At 38.8% G+C, this 19,517-nt stretch overlaps 1 protein-coding gene across 1 annotated transcript; it reads left to right on the top strand.

The window, feature by feature from the left end:
- Positions 1–43: 43 nt before the first annotated feature.
- Positions 44–11,058, top strand: MCM4 (minichromosome maintenance complex component 4; the record flags this gene model as incomplete). The annotated part of the gene is made up of 15 exons (XM_010283886.1): positions 44–196; positions 692–855; positions 943–1,041; positions 1,194–1,289; positions 1,378–1,473; positions 1,919–2,057; positions 2,391–2,611; positions 3,115–3,235; positions 4,973–5,232; positions 7,153–7,518; positions 7,844–7,971; positions 9,215–9,422; positions 9,964–10,192; positions 10,305–10,438; positions 10,791–11,058. Coding segments are annotated over 15 exons (2,507 nt in total), but the record flags the coding sequence as incomplete, so codon positions are not given.
- Between the last annotated feature and the right edge of the window lie 8,459 nt (positions 11,059–19,517).

The following is a 19,517-nucleotide window of genomic DNA, read 5'->3' as shown; positions in this document are numbered from 1 at the left end:
TAAAGGTCGGCTCCGGGTCTGCTTTGTGTCTTTGCAGCGCAAGATGCTCGGTCTCCACCGTCGCAGAAGCGTAGGACGGACGACTCCACCTCCACCGGAGACCTGCAGCCCCTGCCCACCTCCCCTCCCGCCGGTCTGCGGAGCCCCAGCGCCCCCGAGGCGCTCTTCTCCAGCCCCCCGCAGTTCCGCCATTCCGGTACGCTGGGGTCGGGCCGCTCCGCAAAAGGGATCTGGCTGAACCATGCTCCGGGGGAAAAAAAAAAGAGTGAGCTTGGTTGCCGTAAAAAGCCTTCCTTGCTTTTATAAATAGGTCTGGGTTTAACTGCGGTAGCTGGTAGTTGTCATGTCACTTGTTTTGCTGCCCCAAAAAGACTGAGAAACGCGTTTTGCCTAAAATGCCTTATCTTGACTTTTTATGCTTGAACACCAATGTAGTTTTAAACTGTGGAACTGCTTCAAAGTTTTCTAGAACTTGGGACCTCTCAGAAGACATGTTAATGCAACCTTCTAGGCAGACCTGCAACACTTTAGTTGTTTCTGTTTTAACAAAACACTGGAATGGATTGATGCTACTCATTTTATGACAGTGGAGTTAAAAGAATGTTGAGACACATGTAGAGGCTGAATTTTGGTCTGCCTGAAATGTAAAATGTGTTGATAATCATCATAAAACTTTTTTTTTTTTTAACAGCTATTCCTCTTGACTTCGATATCAGTTCACCTCTGACTTACGGCACACCCAGCTCCAGGGTGGAAGGTACTCCACGAAGTGGTGTACGAGGAACTCCGGTTAGGCAGAGGCCGGACCTCGGGTCTGTCCGTAAAGCCAGACAAGTTGATTTACACTCAGATGGGGTAGGTAGATGTCTTGGATTTTGTGTCTGGCAACTTCTTTTTAAACAAGTGTGCATGTTTGCATATGTTTAATTTGTTTCCACGCAGCAGACTGAGGATATAGTAGCAACCGAGCAGTCTCTTGGACAAAAGCTTGTTATTTGGGGAACAGATGTTAATGTAGCCTCCTGCAAAGAAAAATTCCAGGTAGGTTAATAACAACTTTTTTTTTCCCTTCTTAAATGAAAAGCTAATTTGATTTGAACAAATAGTAGTTGAATCTGATACAAAGTAGGTGTTTGTACTACTAAATTCTGCTCATCTTTCCCTTCTATCTCCCTGTTACTTCTGACATTCAGAGATTTCTTCAGCGCTTCATTGACCCGCTAGCTAAAGAGGATGAAGACATTGGCTTGGATCTTAATGAGCCACGCTATATGCAGCGACTTGAAGAGGTACTTGTTAACAAGAGCGAAATCTAACTGTTCTTTTTTGAGTCTTGTGTGCCGTTGAACTAAAGATTTCTCTTCAAATGCCTTGCAGATTAATATAGTTGGGGAACCATTCCTGAATGTAAATTGTGACCATTTAAGATCATTTGATGAAAATCTTTACAGGCAACTGATCTGCTATCCTCAGGTGAAGTGCTGCATTTATTTTCTGGCTTTCAGGTGGCCCTTTCATATTTCTGGCTTTTAATATGTTTGTTTAAATGCAATGCATACTTTGTATGTTCAGTGTAATCTCTGTGGTTGCTTTATTTTACTGAATAGAAAATGTCCTATTTCATAGTAGTTAAAACTTGATCGTAAATACTATAGTGGGTACCTTATAAATGCAAAATGAACTGGTAAACTAGTGTCCTGAATCTTGAACTTCCCCTCCACCTTTGCAAGACTCAAATGAATAAACCCGATCTAAGCAGCAAGTTATCTGTTATGTAGGAGAATGCTCAGCTGGCATAACTTTTAGTCATTCCTGGCTGATCAGCAGCACGTAAAATGCTTCATGCAAAAACATTTCATTCTATGATTTTTATTGTTTTAACTTGGTAAGCTTAACTGTTTCTAACAATTTTATGCAGGAGGTTATCCCAACATTTGACATGGCAGCCAATGAGATCTTTTTTGATCGTTACCCTGATTCAATATTAGAACATCAAATTCAAGTAAGGCCGTATAATGCACTGAAGACGAGGAATATGAGAAGCCTAAACCCTGAAGGTGAACTTGATTATAGTGTTAGAAACGAATCTTGAGGACTTACATAAACTTCCTGAATATTAACATAGAATTACATGAAGACTATATAAAACTACTTGTGGTCCATCCAGTCTTAGTTCTGCAAGTGCGAAGGATTCTTTCTTTTGTGTAAATACTGTAAATTAGAATGTTGTACTATGCATTTATGATTCTTTTTGCTTTGTCTTAGACAAAATACTAGTACCTAACCAAATGTCTACCTCCCACCTAAAAACTAACATAACATGAAGTTTGACGGTTATTTTAAATTTTAAGAGTATGGAGTGATGACATGAGTCTCTCTGTATTTTGTAGATATTGATCAACTTATCACCATCAGTGGTATGGTCATCAGAAGCTCACAGTTAATTCCTGAGATGCAAGAAGCATTCTTTAAATGCCAGGTTTGTGCTTTTACCACAAGGGTAGAAATCGATCGTGGCAGGATTGCCGAACCATCAGTATGCAAGAACTGTAACACGACGCACAGTATGGCACTGATTCACAATCGATCTATGTTCTCCGACAAGCAGATGGTATGTTGGCTAAAATGAAACAGTTTCTAGTTTTGGTTCCCCACCCCCTAATATCATCACTAGCACTAATGTATATATCTTGAGATTGAGTGTTTTGAAAAGGGAAATGTTTTGGAACACAAAAATTGGTGAAACAACTTAGCAAAAGGGTAAGTGTGTACTTTGGAGAAGAAATGCATTAAAAGGATGAAACGAAGTATGTACGCACCTTAATATTTCCATATGGAAGCCCCTTTCTATGTAGCATGTCTGCTTCTATCTCAACTAGATGAGCCTTGTCTGTAACAGCATTTTGGCCATACCAGTAGCAACCAGCAGAATTCTCATTTTAATTGTATCTTTTTATTAGTAATCAGTTTTGCTGTTTGGGTGGGGCTATTTTGGTTTTGAGCAACGTTCCTTACTCAAAATGATGCTGGAGACTGCTAATACAAGATCTGTTGTATTCTCTGTGGAAAAGCTTTGCTATTTTGAAAGTAAAACTTGGGCCTTTTTTTTGCTAGATCAAACTGCAGGAGTCTCCTGAAGATATGCCAGCTGGACAGACCCCGCATACGGTTGCACTGTTTGCTCACAATGACCTTGTTGATAAAGTTCAGCCAGGTGACAGAGTTAATGTCACAGGTAAAATTTGGTTTGAGTATTTGTATCCTCCTTTTTCACTGATTTTAACCATCTATAAAGGGACCTCATGGGATGTACCTGCAAGTGCTGAGGGAGCTGGCCACTGTCTTTGCAAGGCCACTCAGTTATCTTTGATAGTGATGGCAACTGGCTAAGATATTGGAAGAAAGCAAGTATCATTCCTAGGGCAAGGAGGAGACCTGGGCAGCTACAGGCTAGACAACCTCATCTTGACCCCTGGGAAGGTGACAGAGGAAATAATCCTGGAAAGCATTTCTAAGGTCATGGAGAATAGTTAGCATGGATTTACAGTGGATGACAGCCTTCTACAATGAGGTGACTGGAGCAGTGGATGTTGTTTATCTTGACTTTAGCAAGGCTTTCATCACAGCCTTCCATAACAGCCTTCCATAACACCCTCATAGACAAACTGATGGTATATGGATTAGGTAAGCGGACAGTGAGATGGATTTAAAACTGGCAGAACTGCTGGGCTCAAAGCAGTATGATCAGTAGCACAAAGGCCAACTGGAGGCCAGTCACCACAGGTGTACCCCAGGGGTTAATACTGGGGCCAAACACTGTTGGATACCTTCACTAATGAGTACACCCTCAGCAAACTTGGAGACAAAAACAAAACTGGAAGGAAGCAGTGCTTGATAGACCAGATGATTGTGTTGCCGTTCAGCCAACAGCTTCCTGGGCTGCATTAGGAGGAGTGTTGCCAGCAGGTGAAGGGAGGTGATCCTTCCCCTCTATTCAGCACTGGTGAGGCCACATCTGGAGTGTTGTGTCCAGTTCTGGACTCTCCAGTGCAAGGGAGACATGAGCATACTGGAGCAAATTCAGCAAAGGGCCATGACAGCAACTGGATACTCAGTCATATACAGAAAGGCTGAGAAAGCTGGGACTGCTCAGCCTGGAGAAGAGAAGGCTTGGGGGGATTCAACCTCTTTTGAGGGGTGGTGTCAGGAAGGCAGAGCCAGACTTTTGGCAGTGGTGCCCAGTGATGAGACATGAGGCGGTAGGCACAAGCTGAAATACAGAAAATTCCAGTTAAACATAAGAGAACACTTTTACTGTTTAGGTCATCAAGCCCTGGCATAGGTTGCCCGGAGAGGCTGTGTGGAGCCTCCATCCTTAGAGATATTCAGAACCTGACTGGACACAGCCTTTAGCAACCTGTACAAGTTGACTCCAGTTTCAGCCCATGGTTGGACTAGACAATCTCCAGAGGTCCCTTCTGAACTTGGCCTCCTCAGTCATTCTGAGAATGTAGGTGAGGAAGAGGCAGTATCTTAAATAGTCAGGAGAGTGGTAACATAGAGTAAGTCTTGTGATACTGCCACCACATTTTATAAATCTTTTTGCTTTAAAACAACTGCTGTACTGCTAGCTGTTTGAGATGCGTTAGAAATGTATTATTAAGCTTGGCACTTACAAAAGGGGGAAACGCTGACTTTAGACATCAGAGCAGGACTTTCCAAAGCATCGCATTTTCCTTATTGACAACACTTGTGATAGGAATATTAAATATATATGTACCTGCAAAATTAGTTTCTAGATGATTTAAATATGTTCCATTGACTTCTACATGACTTGCTGGTAATGGGAAATAAACTGACTCAAGTATTTAGGTTGTTTTGAAAAGCCTTTTGAGGGAAAGTGTAAAACTTTCAGGTTTTTGAATTGCCATGTTTCTTCATATTTAATGCTGTGATTAAAAATTGTATTTAGGTATCTACAGGGCAGTCCCAATTCGAGTTAATCCAAGGGTCAGCAATGTAAAATCCGTCTATAAGACCCACATTGATGTCATACACTATCGCAAGACAGATGCAAAACGCCTGCATGGTGTTGATGAGGAAACGGAGCAAAAAATATTTACAGAGGAACGTGTGGAAATTCTAAAAGAGCTTTCTAGAAAAGCAGATATATATGAGAGACTTTCTTCAGCATTGGCCCCAAGTATCTATGAGCATGAAGATATCAAAAAGGTGACTCAAATTCTATATTTCTTTTGTAAGAAATGTAATTATATGCAAGTATGTTTGTAATTATTGTTCGCTATAAAAATGACTTAAGGCTTCAAAATTCCAAAACGGTATCCTGAGCAGTCTTAAAACTCCATGGTCTCGTCAGGATGGAGTTGGTTATAAGTGTATCATAAATGCCTTTCATGGTATTAAGGATTGTTAATTAGAGAGAAGATATTGAAAAGGTAGGAAGGCAGCAGAACTGGGAAAACTTAATTGCAGTATGATCTTGGACATTTCTTGAAAGTTCAGATTACTGGTGGTCAAAATAAAAAAAAGTAGCTATAACATACTGATTGCTGAAAAGAGGCATCCACAAGAGAACAGTAGCTTTAAGTTGAAATATGATTGATCCTGACTTACGGGATGTTAAAACAATTACTTAGATGTATCCCAGAAAGGACTGTTCCAATAAAATGTTAATGTGAGGTACTACAACTTCATCGTAGCAAATATTAGTCAATAGTGGGTGTCAAGGTAATGTCAGACACCAAACAATCCTCTTCAAGTATATTCCTTTGTTTTTTCATTGTGGATTTATACATTATCATAGTTCCCAGGTTTCTGAAATGTCTAGAAATTGAATTCTGCTGAAATGGAAATACAATAATGACAATTCCATTTCTTATTATGTCCTGACCACCCTAATAAGGCACATCAGGTGTAGTGGGTGGGCTTGAGGAAAGCTGGGGACCCTTCATCGAGGGAGATCTTCAGGATCTTGCCAAAACCTGTTCATAACAACATACAAAATTTCTGTCTTCAATACTTGAAAGTGCTGGAAACCCCCATGTGTTGGAGCACCAATACTGGGGGACCTCAAGGAAAATAAAATGGGGCAGGTCATGCTGCTTGTTGTAAAAACATTGCACAGGTTTTACTGACCTCCGTAAGTTGTTCCAGGTGAATGAGAACAGAACATATAGAATACATAGAGCTCACTCTACGCCTCTGCAAGGTTTCTGTGCTGTAAGAAACTCTGCAGAGGCTTTACATGGAGTAGTGCACAGTTTTCTCACTCTTTTCCTCGCTGTTTCCAGTTGTCATTGTCACTATCACTTTTTTTGTTGACTCTCTAGTATTATATATGCTGCTAGTAAAAAGAATACTGGGAAACAGTGGATTTTTAAACTAGTACATTTGAAAAGGGGAAAAAAATCCTCGCTGATAATTTTGGCAAACTAATAACATTACAAACATTTATGCTAATAATTCCAGTACTTTCAAAATACTGGAAGTTAGTTACTTTTATTTCTTTACTAACACTGCAAGCATATGCTTTTTTTAGGAAGCATAAAGGTGGGAGCGTTGGTAAATGCCAATGAAATGAAGACCTTAAATGCTTTTAATCTTTATGGGCAAGTAAAGAACTTTTACTGAAGTAATGCTGTAACACAGTAAAGCAGTTTTCTTGAAGAGAAAATTATACTTGATTAGTCTTGACTAAAAAGCTGATAAAAATGGCACTTCTTTAATGATACGTAAAGAGGTAATAGTACTATGGTCCTAGACTAAATGTAGCCTTAGGGAAAGCAATAGTCTGTTCCTGCTATTGGCAGAGTTTGACATCAAACTCTTGGTTACATTAGTTTTGGAATAGATCTGGAACAAATCTAATTTGAAACTTTAATTATAAACTGAGTTTGTGGGACCTAGCAGTTTAACTATATGTTTGTAATTAACTGGAATTGAGGATATCTATAAAGAATGAACTCTTTTCAAGACTTCAAAAAACAATTCCAAGTGTTTTCTTCTTCTTCCATGTCTAAGTTAATTTTAGCAATGTTTCAGTTCTTTAGATGTTTCAGTTCAACCGTTGGATTTGCTCTGTTAACTATACAAGAGGTGATGTTTTGATTTTTAAAGAGAATATTTTTGTAGGGTATTCTGCTTCAGCTTTTTGGCGGATCAAGAAAGGATTTTACTCACACAGGAAGAGGCAATTTTCGTGCAGAGATCAACATTCTTCTCTGTGGTGATCCTGGCACGAGTAAATCGCAGCTGCTCCAGTATGTGTATAACTTGGTTCCTCGAGGCCAGTATACATCTGGCAAAGGCTCAAGTGCAGTTGGTCTTACTGCCTATGTGATGAAGGATCCAGAAACACGGCAACTGGTTCTGCAGACAGGTGCTCTAGTACTTAGTGACAACGGCATTTGCTGCATTGATGAGTTTGACAAAATGAATGAAAGCACAAGATCAGTATTACATGAAGTAATGGAACAACAGACTCTCTCCATCGCAAAGGTAATTCCAGGTTCTCTACACTAAGCACGGTGTCTGCTAGGCAGCTGAAACCAAGAAGTTACCAGAAGAACAAAGAACTGTACTTTTCTTTGTCGGTGGATCAATTCTAGATTATGTAACAACTAATTTACAAAAGAGTACCATGCTTGTAGCGAACTGTAGTATTTACGGATGGTTTTGTTCTTGCTTTGCAAAGAAATTGTTTTTACAATGCACGTTTTTTACTACTGAGCTCATTTAATAACATTGGTGGTCTCATGAAGTTGCGGGGCAGGGGGCGGAGTTTTGGTGGCACTGGTTTCAGAAATGTGTTTCATTTTGACAGGCTGGAATTATTTGCCAACTGAATGCTCGTACGTCTATCCTAGCAGCAGCTAACCCTATAGAATCACAGTGGAATCCAAAGAAGACTACTATTGAAAATATTCAGCTTCCTCATACGCTGTTGTCAAGGTACTCAACTCCCATTTGCATCTCATTTTTATGAGATGTTATACTTCCTCTTGTGAAAATTACTAAATGCAGTAGAACAGAACAATTGTGCTCTTTGTAGCATAGTGGAAAACTTTTGTAACGTTTTTAGTATTTACATATTGACCTTGAGCAGAAGATTTTATGAGATCTGTAGGTTCTCTTTACTTACTTCTGTACTGTTTTTTTTCTGGTTTGTCATCATCTCCTAGAAGAGAGTTATTCTGAAGCTTACAGCATTGATAACTTCAACACTTTGAAAGTGAAACTGATGATGAGGGAACTTGCAGCAGAGGTGGTAGAATCTGAAGATCTGTGCCTGCTTCACTTCGTTCTGTAAAATTCAGTCGGGGAGGTGGCAGTGCTAGCCCTTTGGGGGAGAGTTGATAGACACCACGTAGCGTCTGCTGATCTATAGTTAAACTATGTGCTGCAGTTGCATCTTGTGAGGAATTCCCACACTAGATGGGAATTTGAAGTACACTGGTATACTGGATATTCTGAGGACACCTACAGCTTGGATTTCAATTAAGAGCTGCTTAATTTAGCCATTTAGTGACAAGCAGTACCTTAGTACGGGTGTACTGAATGAAACTGGGCTTGAGCAGCATTTCAGTTCCATCATTTATTGGATTTAAGCCTATGAAAATACACAATGGGCTGGCTAAAAATGTCTGGCTATAGTTGAGTGTAATTGGATATATTGCTTGTAAAAAAAATATAAACCATTTTCTTCAGGATTAAATTACAAGTGCTTTTTTATTTATACATATATTTATTTACTTATGTTTTTTCTATGCATAAAATAATTATATATGTATGTGCCATTGCCTTTCAAGGCAGCTTCTTTATCAGCAAGTTTGTTCTGTGTGTTTGGTGTATGTGGAGTTTTTCTGTGGTGGTTTTTTGTTTGTTTGTTTTAAAGAAAACAAAACCTGTCAACCTTGAACATGGGAATTGAGTTTTGCAGAATGTATCTCACTTTCAAAGTTTCAAGTCCATAGGATGAAAGCAAATCCACTGTGCTGTTCTGTACTTTCAGAATGCTAGAATAATTATCTTTTCAGTTTTATAGAGCAACTCCTACTTTAGAGTAGGAAGTAATAGTCAAATAACTCTAATAGTCAAATAACTCCTACCTCTACTTAAGTCAAAAACTCTAAAACAAATTACTTTAAATGGCAAGAAAGTATACGTACTAATACTGGGTTCTTATCTCATTCAGGTTTGACTTGATCTTTTTAATGTTGGATCCTCGTGATGAAGCTTATGACAGACGTCTTGCTCGCCATTTGGTTTCACTGTACTACCAAAGTGAAGAAAAGATGGAGGAGGAATATATGGACATGGCAGTATTGAGGGATTACATTGCATATGCTCGTAGTTACGTAAATCCTAGGTTAAGTGAAGAAGCAAGCCAAGCCCTTATTGAGGTAAAAGAGATTGTTAATAATGTTTTGAGTCCTTACTGATCTGTCAAAAACGGCAAAATCCTCTCATGTATCCTTCTTATTTATATATGATTTTTCTATGAGATTCATCAAACATCTCTAAAAATCAACAGCATTTATAAAGGAAATAGGGATCAGTATAAAAGTCATTCTGCGCTCTGATCGCTAGCTTTCAGACGTATTGGTTTTGGTTCTATCACATTAATAAAAACATAAAATCTACTGAAATGAAATGTGTTGTTACAGACACAAGTACTATTATGTAAGACTAGTCCTAAGTTTTTAAAGTCATTCAAAACTTGACTTGTTATCATGGCATAATTGCTTTATGAGGGAAATGTGTATATGTGATGTAGTTATCCTTCACTTCAGAAGAATTGTAGAGGTATGTGAGCAGAAATGGTGTTTGGAACAGCTTGCCAGAATTGCTTGTATTCTGAAATAAGAGATGGGGGGTGGAGGGGGCTCTGAAAATAATAGAAATAACAGGATTTACTGAAATATTTAATGACTCTCTTCTCAGGCGTATGTGGACATGAGGAAGATTGGCAGTGGCAGGGGAATGGTTTCTGCATATCCTCGACAACTTGAGTCTCTGATCCGACTGGCAGAAGCGCATGCTAAAGTACGCTTTTCTGAGAAAGTTGAAACAGTTGATGTAGAAGAAGCAAAACGCCTCCATCGGGAAGCACTGAAACAGTCTGCAACTGATCCAAGGACTGGAATTGTGGACATATCCATTCTCACTACAGGTTGGTATTTTCAGTTACGAGGCTGGGATGCTTATTGGGCTTTTGAATTTTTAAATATAACTTAACCTGTTCTCTGTTTATTTCTGAAAGATGTTTTCTTTCTTTTTACAAGGAATGAGTGCAACAGCTCGTAAGCGGAAAGAGGAGCTGGCTCAAGCCTTAAGGAAGCTTATCCAGTCAAAGGGTAAAACACCAGCTTTGAAGTATCAACAGCTTTTTGATGATCTCCGGGCACAGTCTGATACAGTAAGTTTCCTGCTGTGTTTTTACATTTTGATTAATTCTAAAAGCATGGTGTTTTTCCAAATCAGCATTGTCCTGTTCTCAAATCACATTATGGAGGGAAGGGGAGACACTAACTTTTTCAGCTGATGTGACCAGAAATCCAATTCTATGGGTAAATGAGTTGAATCTTTGCTGTATCTTAGTTTATTCTGGCTTCTGAAATATCAAACTTGGCTTCAAGGTTCCAGGACAGATTTCAGATTGAAAAAAAGCATACTAAAGCTTAAAAAGAACTGGTAGGAAGTAAGACATGTTTACAGTCTTTAAAGTATTCCTCCACCCATCTTTACTTGATTTACTTCTTTTCTTTAAGGCTGTCACTAAGGAAATGTTTGAAGAAGCGCTTCGTGCCTTGGCTGATGATGACTTCTTGACTGTGACTGGGAAGACTGTTAGACTGCTCTAAGTTAGCCTTTCCTCACAAGCCAGCTGTCACGGCTTTCTTCACCTTACTTAAGATAGTGTCAGTCTGCAAGATCTTCGAAATTTGGGACTATCGTTTGCTATGACAAGCATAGCCTTTCCTTGCAAGTGAACTGTCAAGGCTTTACTTCACTTTACTTACTATATTGCCAGTCTGCAAGATTTTAAAGATTTGAGGCTACCATTTGCTGTGACAAGTGTAGCGATGATTAAGTGGCACTTCGGTCAGCACAAGAGATTACAAGGACCTAAAAAATCCTTAATTGAATAATGCTATTTACATTTTAGCTAAATGTAATTACTAATATGTCAAGTGCCACGTATTTTTTATGAGGTTTTATAGAACATGCTAACAGTGTTGTACGTATTTCAAATTGAATTGTAAAAATTCATCTTAAATGACTTTTTAGTAAATGCAATTTAAGTATTAGTATTGCTGTAATCTGAAATAAAGTTATTGGACTTAAAAGGGCTCTCTAGCATTCATTTCAAGTGAAAATGAGCGTATTCTGTGCTGAGCACTTTTCAGTCTAGAATTCTGCAATTTTTAGGAAGCTGTCTGTGAGAGGTTTGGCTTGGGTTTTTTGGGGGGGTTGTTTTGTGGTTTTTTTGATTGAGAGTACTTTGCTAGTATCCTCAATGTAAAAAAAGGCAGATTATATTTGAAAACAAATTTTCTTACTACACATTTAGGCATGACTGGGTAAATTAAGTTATGTACCTTTGGTGTAATCATATAAGCGATCCTGAAAGAACAAGGTCCAGTAGTGCATAACTGGGGAATCTTCCCTCATTCTAGGCAGAGTAGATGCTCAGCCATTGCATGTCAATAGCTACTATTGTTTTCACAGTTGAGCTGGCAGAAGAGTTCCCTGATTTACTTCAGTGCAGACAGCACCAGGCTCATCTCAGCTGCTCACTTAGCCCTTTTAAGACAAAACAAGTACTATATTCTGTGCCACTGCTTCCAACAGAAGGGCAGCAAATTGCCCCCATGCAAAAAGGGAGCCCCTTAAATAAAAAAATAAGGTGTTTTCTTCTTTTTTTTTTTTTTTATTATGAGGAACTATCATGCTTAGCTCTTTAGAGTTAAAAATATAATGTGTGCCAGAAGCATCAGTTTAAGCCACAGTCATCTCTCCAGTCTTGTTTATTAGTAAACAGGTCACTGTCACTTGTCACCCCATCTTCTTGTCTTTTATGTACTGGAAGGATGTAGTTCATGTTGTGCTTTCCTGTAGAAGATGTCTAGGTTCCCTGACTCAAGGCTTAAAGGTTAGATGTAGGTAAGTTGAGATCCCGGGAGCCTGACTCTTCAAACGAAAAGACTGTAAAATAAAATTCCAAACTCCCTTAAATACCAGAATCATAGATTCTCTAGTGGTGCTTGTCTTATGGGATCTTATTTTCCTCTCTGATGTGGTATTAGTTACGCATTTTGCTTAGAAAACAACCATCTCATGACCTCTTTCTTCCTTCCTTCCCCACTGTAACATACCTTTATTTCACAGTTACTATCTGCCTTTTCTGTAAGACTCATACAGTTCTAAGCTTTTTACTTTTTGAAAGTACCACTTGCACACTTTTTCCATTTTTTTTACGCTGCTTGGTCCTTAAAGTACTACCTCAGTTCACAAAGCTTTCTCTCCCCTGTTTTTTCACTTTCATACCTACAACAAGACTACCCTCCCTAACTACTTGGTACCTCCTCTTGTCAGACAAAACAGCACCAGTCTTAAATAAGTTTTTGATTTTAAAAAAGTTGAATTAGTGTTAAAAAAAAAATAAAACAGTGATGCATCTGGCTGCAGCAGCAAAATTCCTCAAAATTGCCTGTCAATGGAAACTATTACTGTAAAACAGAAATTGGACTGTTCGTCTTCTTGCAAATTCTAAATGTATATTGAATTGCATAGCCATTAAATCGAGTGTTCTAGGAAATGGAAGAAAATGTTCTGTGTAAAACAGATTTCAGCTCCCTTTTGATTTAAGATGATTCTTAATTCACCATCTTCTAGTTTTTTTGTTGTTTTTTAAAGTAAAATGCTTATTAGGAATGACTCCATTTAGTGTTTACACAGTTACTTGCAGAATAATCCCACTAGATGGCTCTTAAAGCCGCTATGTAATAGTTGATACAGACTATTTGTTTTCAGTCTGTAGTGGGTTTTTTGTTACTTTTTTAAGTAAGCAAGGGCTGCAAGTGCCACTCTAGTTAGGTAGATAGAATGGAAATTCTTGTAAACAGTCTTTTGGTTAAAAAAAAATCTGATTAAAAGATTTTAATCATCCATATGCTAATTTGAAATGTACACAAAGCAAAAGGAAGATTAAAGTCATTTACTTAAACTGAGAATAATTGCCTTAATCTATACAATGATCTCAAACTTTATATCATAATTTACTGCTATATTTACCCAATGCTGTTAGTAATTGTAATCAAGTGAATTTTAAATACTCAAGTCATTTGAAGACTGGAAGATGCAACCAGCGGAAAGCACTCCTGTCAGAAACTTGGTATTTTTAACATCAGAAATGACATAGAAGAAAAGCATTAACATTTTCCATATATTCTAGAAAAGACATTTAAAAAAAAAAAGTTATAAGCCTACTGGCAGAAATTATTTGTAATAAGTAACTGAGAGACCACAGTTGAAGTGACCTGCTATCTTGCCTAACACTATAAAGAGAAGCTTCTGGCGAAGCGAAATAGAGCGGTACTCTTCTGTTTTCCTCACACAGAATGCAATAACCGGGTACGTGGGGTGGGCAGGGAACTAGTACAAGACAAACCAAAAATGTAATTTTCTACCACTGTTACTGGTTTCAAAGCTGGTACTTCATTTCTCTGCAAGCACAGATTTGACTGGAAAGTGACTCCATCCTAGGCATCCCCAGTTTTGTTAGGTGCTTCAGTAGGAACAGATGTAAACTTCTAAGTGAGAAACATCTGTCGAGATTATCCCATGCCCATCGTAACTGAGATAATGTACTCTTTAAGACTGTGTTCCGGCTGGCCTCATCAAACTTCATTCTTATTTTTGGCAGTCACTCTGGAATTGTAGTTTTATCTTCCTAGAAGGAAGGACTAGGACTCCTAGGACTATCCTAGGACAATCATAAGACAATACTAAGACTTCCAGGATTGTCTCAGGAAAAGAAGGAAGTCCACTGGAGACGACCTGTCAGATAGCTGGTCAAGGAAGTGATTCTATCCTGCTTTTGGAGTGTATGTCTCTAATTTCATATCTGAGAGCTGCTCTGTAACTTGTCACCTGGATACAGCAATATGGACTGAAGAAAGGAAGCACTTTGCATTTTTTTTCTGACTCTGCAAGACCACATGTAGTCTTGTAAAAATACATGCATAATTTACTTAAAAAGCATGGGAACCGTCATCCGTGAGGTAAACTGACAGTCAATATGGAGGCTGTCGTTCAATTCCCAGTTTGCATGGCTACCTTACAATAATGTTTACAGGCAGCCTGGCACCAGCTTGAGTTATTTAATGCACAAACGCCAAAAGGTAGTTAATTGTGGGTTATAAAGTTTCGAGAGTACAGTTTGTCTATACAATAAACACAACCAGACTCACCTTGTGACTGGCCACAGTCACAGACAAGGAAAACAAGAGCGGTGTATTTGCTACTATGAAAAATATTTTAGAAGAAGTCATAAAATCTGAGCAGAAGACCTACTAATTATATTTATATAATTACTATATAATTATTTTGTAGATCCCTAAAGCATTCTTTCTTAAGTGTCCTGTATTTTAATTGCAGAGAAAACATTCACTTGGTTTGTTCAGGGACTCGTGATCATGTCCTACCTCTCAACTGGATAGGGTAGGAGTAGGTTTGGATTGCTTTTGCCTAAACTTAAGCCTTTTCTAATGAAGCTTAGAGTTTCCAATTACTGTATTTTGTGAGTGGGAATCTTATCAGGGAACCACTATAATGCCTGCATAATCTGTTTTGAAGATCTTGCTACATCTTCAGGTTAAACTCTTTCCTTTATAATTAAAAACCCCACATATTTTTCATGCTGTCCAACTATGTCTTAACCATTATCACACAAATTGTTTTTTCCAGTATGAAGCAAGCTTTTACTAGCACAACTTACTGACCAACTTGGATCAGATTTGCAATGCATCTAGTTAAGGCTCCTTTGTTAGTCTTGACCAACCATCAAATGCTTCAGACGATGCAAGAAAAAATCATAAGGAAATTTCCTCTACTAAATAAAGCCATCCCTAGCACTGAAGCAAAAGCAATATAGTCTTTCCTAGCTCTGTTTATTGAAAACTGTAATGTACAATAATACCTAGACTCTTAGAAATACAGATAACTAGGTGTAAGAAAGCTACAAAACTTCCTTACATGGAAGATGTATCGGAGAGTATCTCTGATGACCTCTAATGGAAATATCAAGAAGTAGAGGAGCTTTTCACCCTCCATTGTAAGAGGTTAACTTTTTTACAGTCCTGGTGCATGTTTTTTTGTGACTTGTGAGCTATTACCAGTCTAATTCCTAAAGGTGCTAAAAAGCTTAAAACATGAATCATCAATAGTTCTGAACACCTCAGACACCAAAAAAAAAAAAAAAAAAAAAGAAAAAAGCTGATAAACTGTCTGTTCTTCTGTTCTTAAAATTATTCTTTCATTTCACAGTCTTTCATACTGCCCAATGTTGTAGTACTCAAGTGTCATTTCCTATCCCCATCCTCAAAAGAAGTAACCACAACAGACCCCTTGGAGTTTGGCATTTCTCACCCAGTGAAGAAATGGTTGGCACAAGCTTACCAAGTTGGGAGCCAGGGAAGATTTCCTTCCTGGTTCCAGTTCTTAGTCATAAGCCAGGAGCACATTCCAGCTGACAATCTTTTTAAGCAGCACCAGATCCAGACTTGAACCAGGAGAATGCAAATACTATTCCAGAACATAACTGCACATTACTACATGCACAATTTAAAGCCAGATAGAAGAGAGAATTGAGCCTAAGCATCCAGGCACATAATGTCCATTGAGTGAGTTGAGCTTCCAACCTCCAACAACACTGTAAGGCTAGGCTGGCTACCTGCATTGGTATTTATGATCTTATCTCAGTTTTAGTCACACAGTATGTTACCTTGGCTTTTCAGTAGATGTACACGTGGTGGGAAGATGAAGGAAGGGGAGGCACCTCCATCATCCAGCTAGTTCTTAGCCCATCTTTCAGTATCCAAAGAACACCCATTAAGCTCTCAAGCTTGTGCTCAGTAACAATGAAGCTCTAAGGACATTACATAGGCAGAATTTTTTTCATTAATTGGGCATCTCCTTACTGTATCTTTCTAAACAGTCTTGGCAATATCTGTTTGGTTGACAGTTCCACTCATGTTCCATCACTGTGTAACAGCTCATTGGCAAGATCTTACAGTTTCTGTCACTTTTAAAAAATTATTGCCTCTGTGACCCTTATTAGAAGAGACTCGCACAGAATTTACATGATATATAAACACCCCAACCAAACTGAAATCAATACAAACAAATGAGTACAAAGTAAACGTCATTATGGGCCTGATCCAGTTTCTCAGCAATACAGGGTTTAGATGTAGAAATCCGTCTAAATACTTCCTTATTGTTTTCAGCTTCCTCTTGATAATTGACAAGAACAGCCCCAGGCTGATCAGGAAGCTAAAGCAGGCTTAACGCTGTTTTAATTGCCAATGTGAGAATGACCCCAATAGGTAAGCTATTTCCTCTGGGATAAACAATAATGCTCCCAAGTGTCTGGTACTGGTGATTTTTTTATGGCAAAATACAATGCTATGTAGATCTTGCTCAGCCATACAAAGCAACACAGCTGCTTTATATGGTCCATTTTATTTAAGTGCAACAAGCAGGTTAGAATCCTTGCATAAACCTTTTGGCAAAACTTCAAGATGGACGTTACTAAGAAATATTGCAAACTGTGTTCTCTGACTACACATCATGAAGAGTAAGGGCAGGGGGAATCAATCTATTCACTTATTTGAAGAAATCCTGGAATAGTCAGTGGTCATCCTAAAAGAAGGAAAGGTATTTTTCCTCTGAACAGATTCATCATGAAATATTCCTGGGAGACAGACGTGTAAGTTATCTTTGTCCATGCCTTTAAAAACAGTTGATAAGATAAAAATCACACATATCATAGAATCATAGAATGGTTTGGGTTGGAAGGGACCTTAAAGATCATCTAGTTCCAAATACCTGCCATGGGCTGGAACACCTTCCTCTAGACCTGGTTGCTCAAAGCCCTGTCCCAGCCTTGAACACTTCCAGGGATGGGGCATCCACAACAAAGATAATGATCAGGAATCATTTTTATAAGGCAGGTTCACTAAAGGATGTTGGTGGGACAAGAACCTACTGCCAACGCAGTGTGCACTGAGAACAACCCTGATGAAAATAAGAGTATATACAGTAGCTATAAGCACGTCCCAGATTGTCAGAAGGATGGCATTTAGTATGACCATTCTATGCATCTTCTGTCTACTAATTACACTGAAAGTAGTAACTAAGAGTGGTAGGCACTTTTTTAGGTATGCCCAAGAGTTCAAATGGAAGGTCAAGCTTTCGGTCTCCAAGGTATAAGGAGACAAACCAAGAAGCGGATTAATACCAGTCTTTTGCTAGTTCCATGCACATTTTCTTCCTCAGCCATAAACAGACAGAAGACGTGAGGAAATCAGTAGGCCTTTTTGCACACTGTAAGGAACTTAGTTAACACTCAAGACACAGCAGATTCAGCAGCACTGGTCACTGAGAAGTGCACCATAAAGAAACACACAACATCTGGAGAAGGATCAGAAGAAACTAATAAGGTGTTAGGGGAAGCCAGTGAATCAATTATGTGTTTGAGGTTATCTCTGAAGTTCTAACACAAGTGTGGCAGGCCATCTTTGCCTCTTTTAAAAGCAGCTCTGAGAAAACAGTAGCAGAGAAGGCTAAGGAGCTCAATTATAACCTGCAAACAGGCTATAGCTAAGACACAGCAGCTGTAGTGTGTTTTCTAGGACACAGGCTTGGGGGAAGAGGTGACAACTTTTGCCCTTGAATTGCCTGATCCAGCTCATCCAATAGCTTCACAAAGATTGTAAACGAAAATAAGATCCTATATTTCTGGATAGGGACCAGAATGGTTATCTGGGGAAGAACAAGCAGTCCTAAACTGCTATTTTCCACTGTCTGATCAAAATACATCCTAGTTGCACAGGTGGAGAAAAGACATGCTGATTCAGGTCTCTAACTGTCATTCATCCATTTTTTTCCATAAAGCCTGAAAAAAATGTCATATCACAGAATTCTCTTCCTGCCAAATTTGACTTAAACTGTCCAGGAAGAGTCAACAAGTATGACACAAGATTGACGTACGCAGTTATATAAACCTGGTTTTCGTAGCAAAGTATGCCAAAGGAGGGAGGAGGGGAAAAAAAACATCAGTTTTGCTCCTGTTAAAACAAAATGACCATTTTACTGAAATAGTTACATGCTTGTTTTGGTAGTTTCTACTTCTGGGTATAACAATTCCTGTTTAAGAAAATACTAGAGAATGCAGGCATTGATCCTACTACCTCTCACATGCTGAGCAAGCGCCCTACCATTTGAGCTAACTCCCTCTCCCCATATTATTAATAGGGATCACAAAACTCTGATCTTTAGGGTGCATTTAAAATCTGCAGTTCCATACATGTAACAGTTTTCTCTCTTGCTCTGGTCTCTCTATTCATAAATGAAAACACATTTGATTTCAATTCCCAAACAGGTGTCAAATAATAAATTTGTAATATTTCATTTCGCATTTCCAAATGAAGCAGTAAGAAACAAGACAAACCAAAAAATACGTGTTTTCCAGGTGTATAAACTAAAAGTTTATTGCTTGCAATTAATGAGAGGAAGCACATTCCGGCATTCGGTTTTCTCCCCATAAAAGTCACTTTCTATTTATTGTTTTTTAAATACCAGTTAATTATTTTAATTTATTCTAGTCAAACATAGGGCACCATTTAAGAAATACACCACGTACATCTAAAAGACCAAGAGCTTATTTTACTTCAATATTCCAGCTAAATACATGAAAACATCCTTTGTAGTTAACTGTTTTTCCTCCCACACAAACAAAACCTGTCAGTGGAGAATGCGGGCATCGATCCCACTACCTCTTGCATGCTAAGCGAGCGCTCTACCATTTGAGCTAATTCCCCTTCTAGGGCTGCAATTTATCCTGTAACCATAGATTTTAATAACCACAAATGCAAACTTGCTTCCTTTTGCTGCTGCTGCTCCTTTAGCACGGGCAGTAACCCTAGGGCAGCTGTTCAGAACACTTACTACCATCTGACCTTGAGCTCGCCTGTTTTTTGTCCAAGATGACGTGCTCCCCGAGTAACATGATAAGGCACTTCATGCTAACTTGTGTGACCAAGTCACGACCTGCAGCCTTTCGGTGCCACCCAACTCTCACTAGATTTATCCTTCTTGGAAGAGGGCAGTTTCTTTTTCTGGGTTGAGGGAAGTCACATTGTCGTGGTTTAGCCCCAGCCAGCAACCAAGCACCACGCAGCCGCTCGCTCACTCCCCCACGGTGGGACGGGGGA

The sequence above is a fragment of the Phaethon lepturus genome, unplaced genomic scaffold, assembly GCF_000687285.1.
Source record: "Phaethon lepturus isolate BGI_N335 unplaced genomic scaffold, ASM68728v1 scaffold7190, whole genome shotgun sequence".
In the NCBI taxonomy this organism is placed as follows: domain Eukaryota; kingdom Metazoa; phylum Chordata; class Aves; order Phaethontiformes; family Phaethontidae; genus Phaethon; species Phaethon lepturus.
The sequence above is the reverse complement of the archived record's forward strand: the minus strand, read 5'-3'. Positions and strand labels throughout refer to the sequence as shown.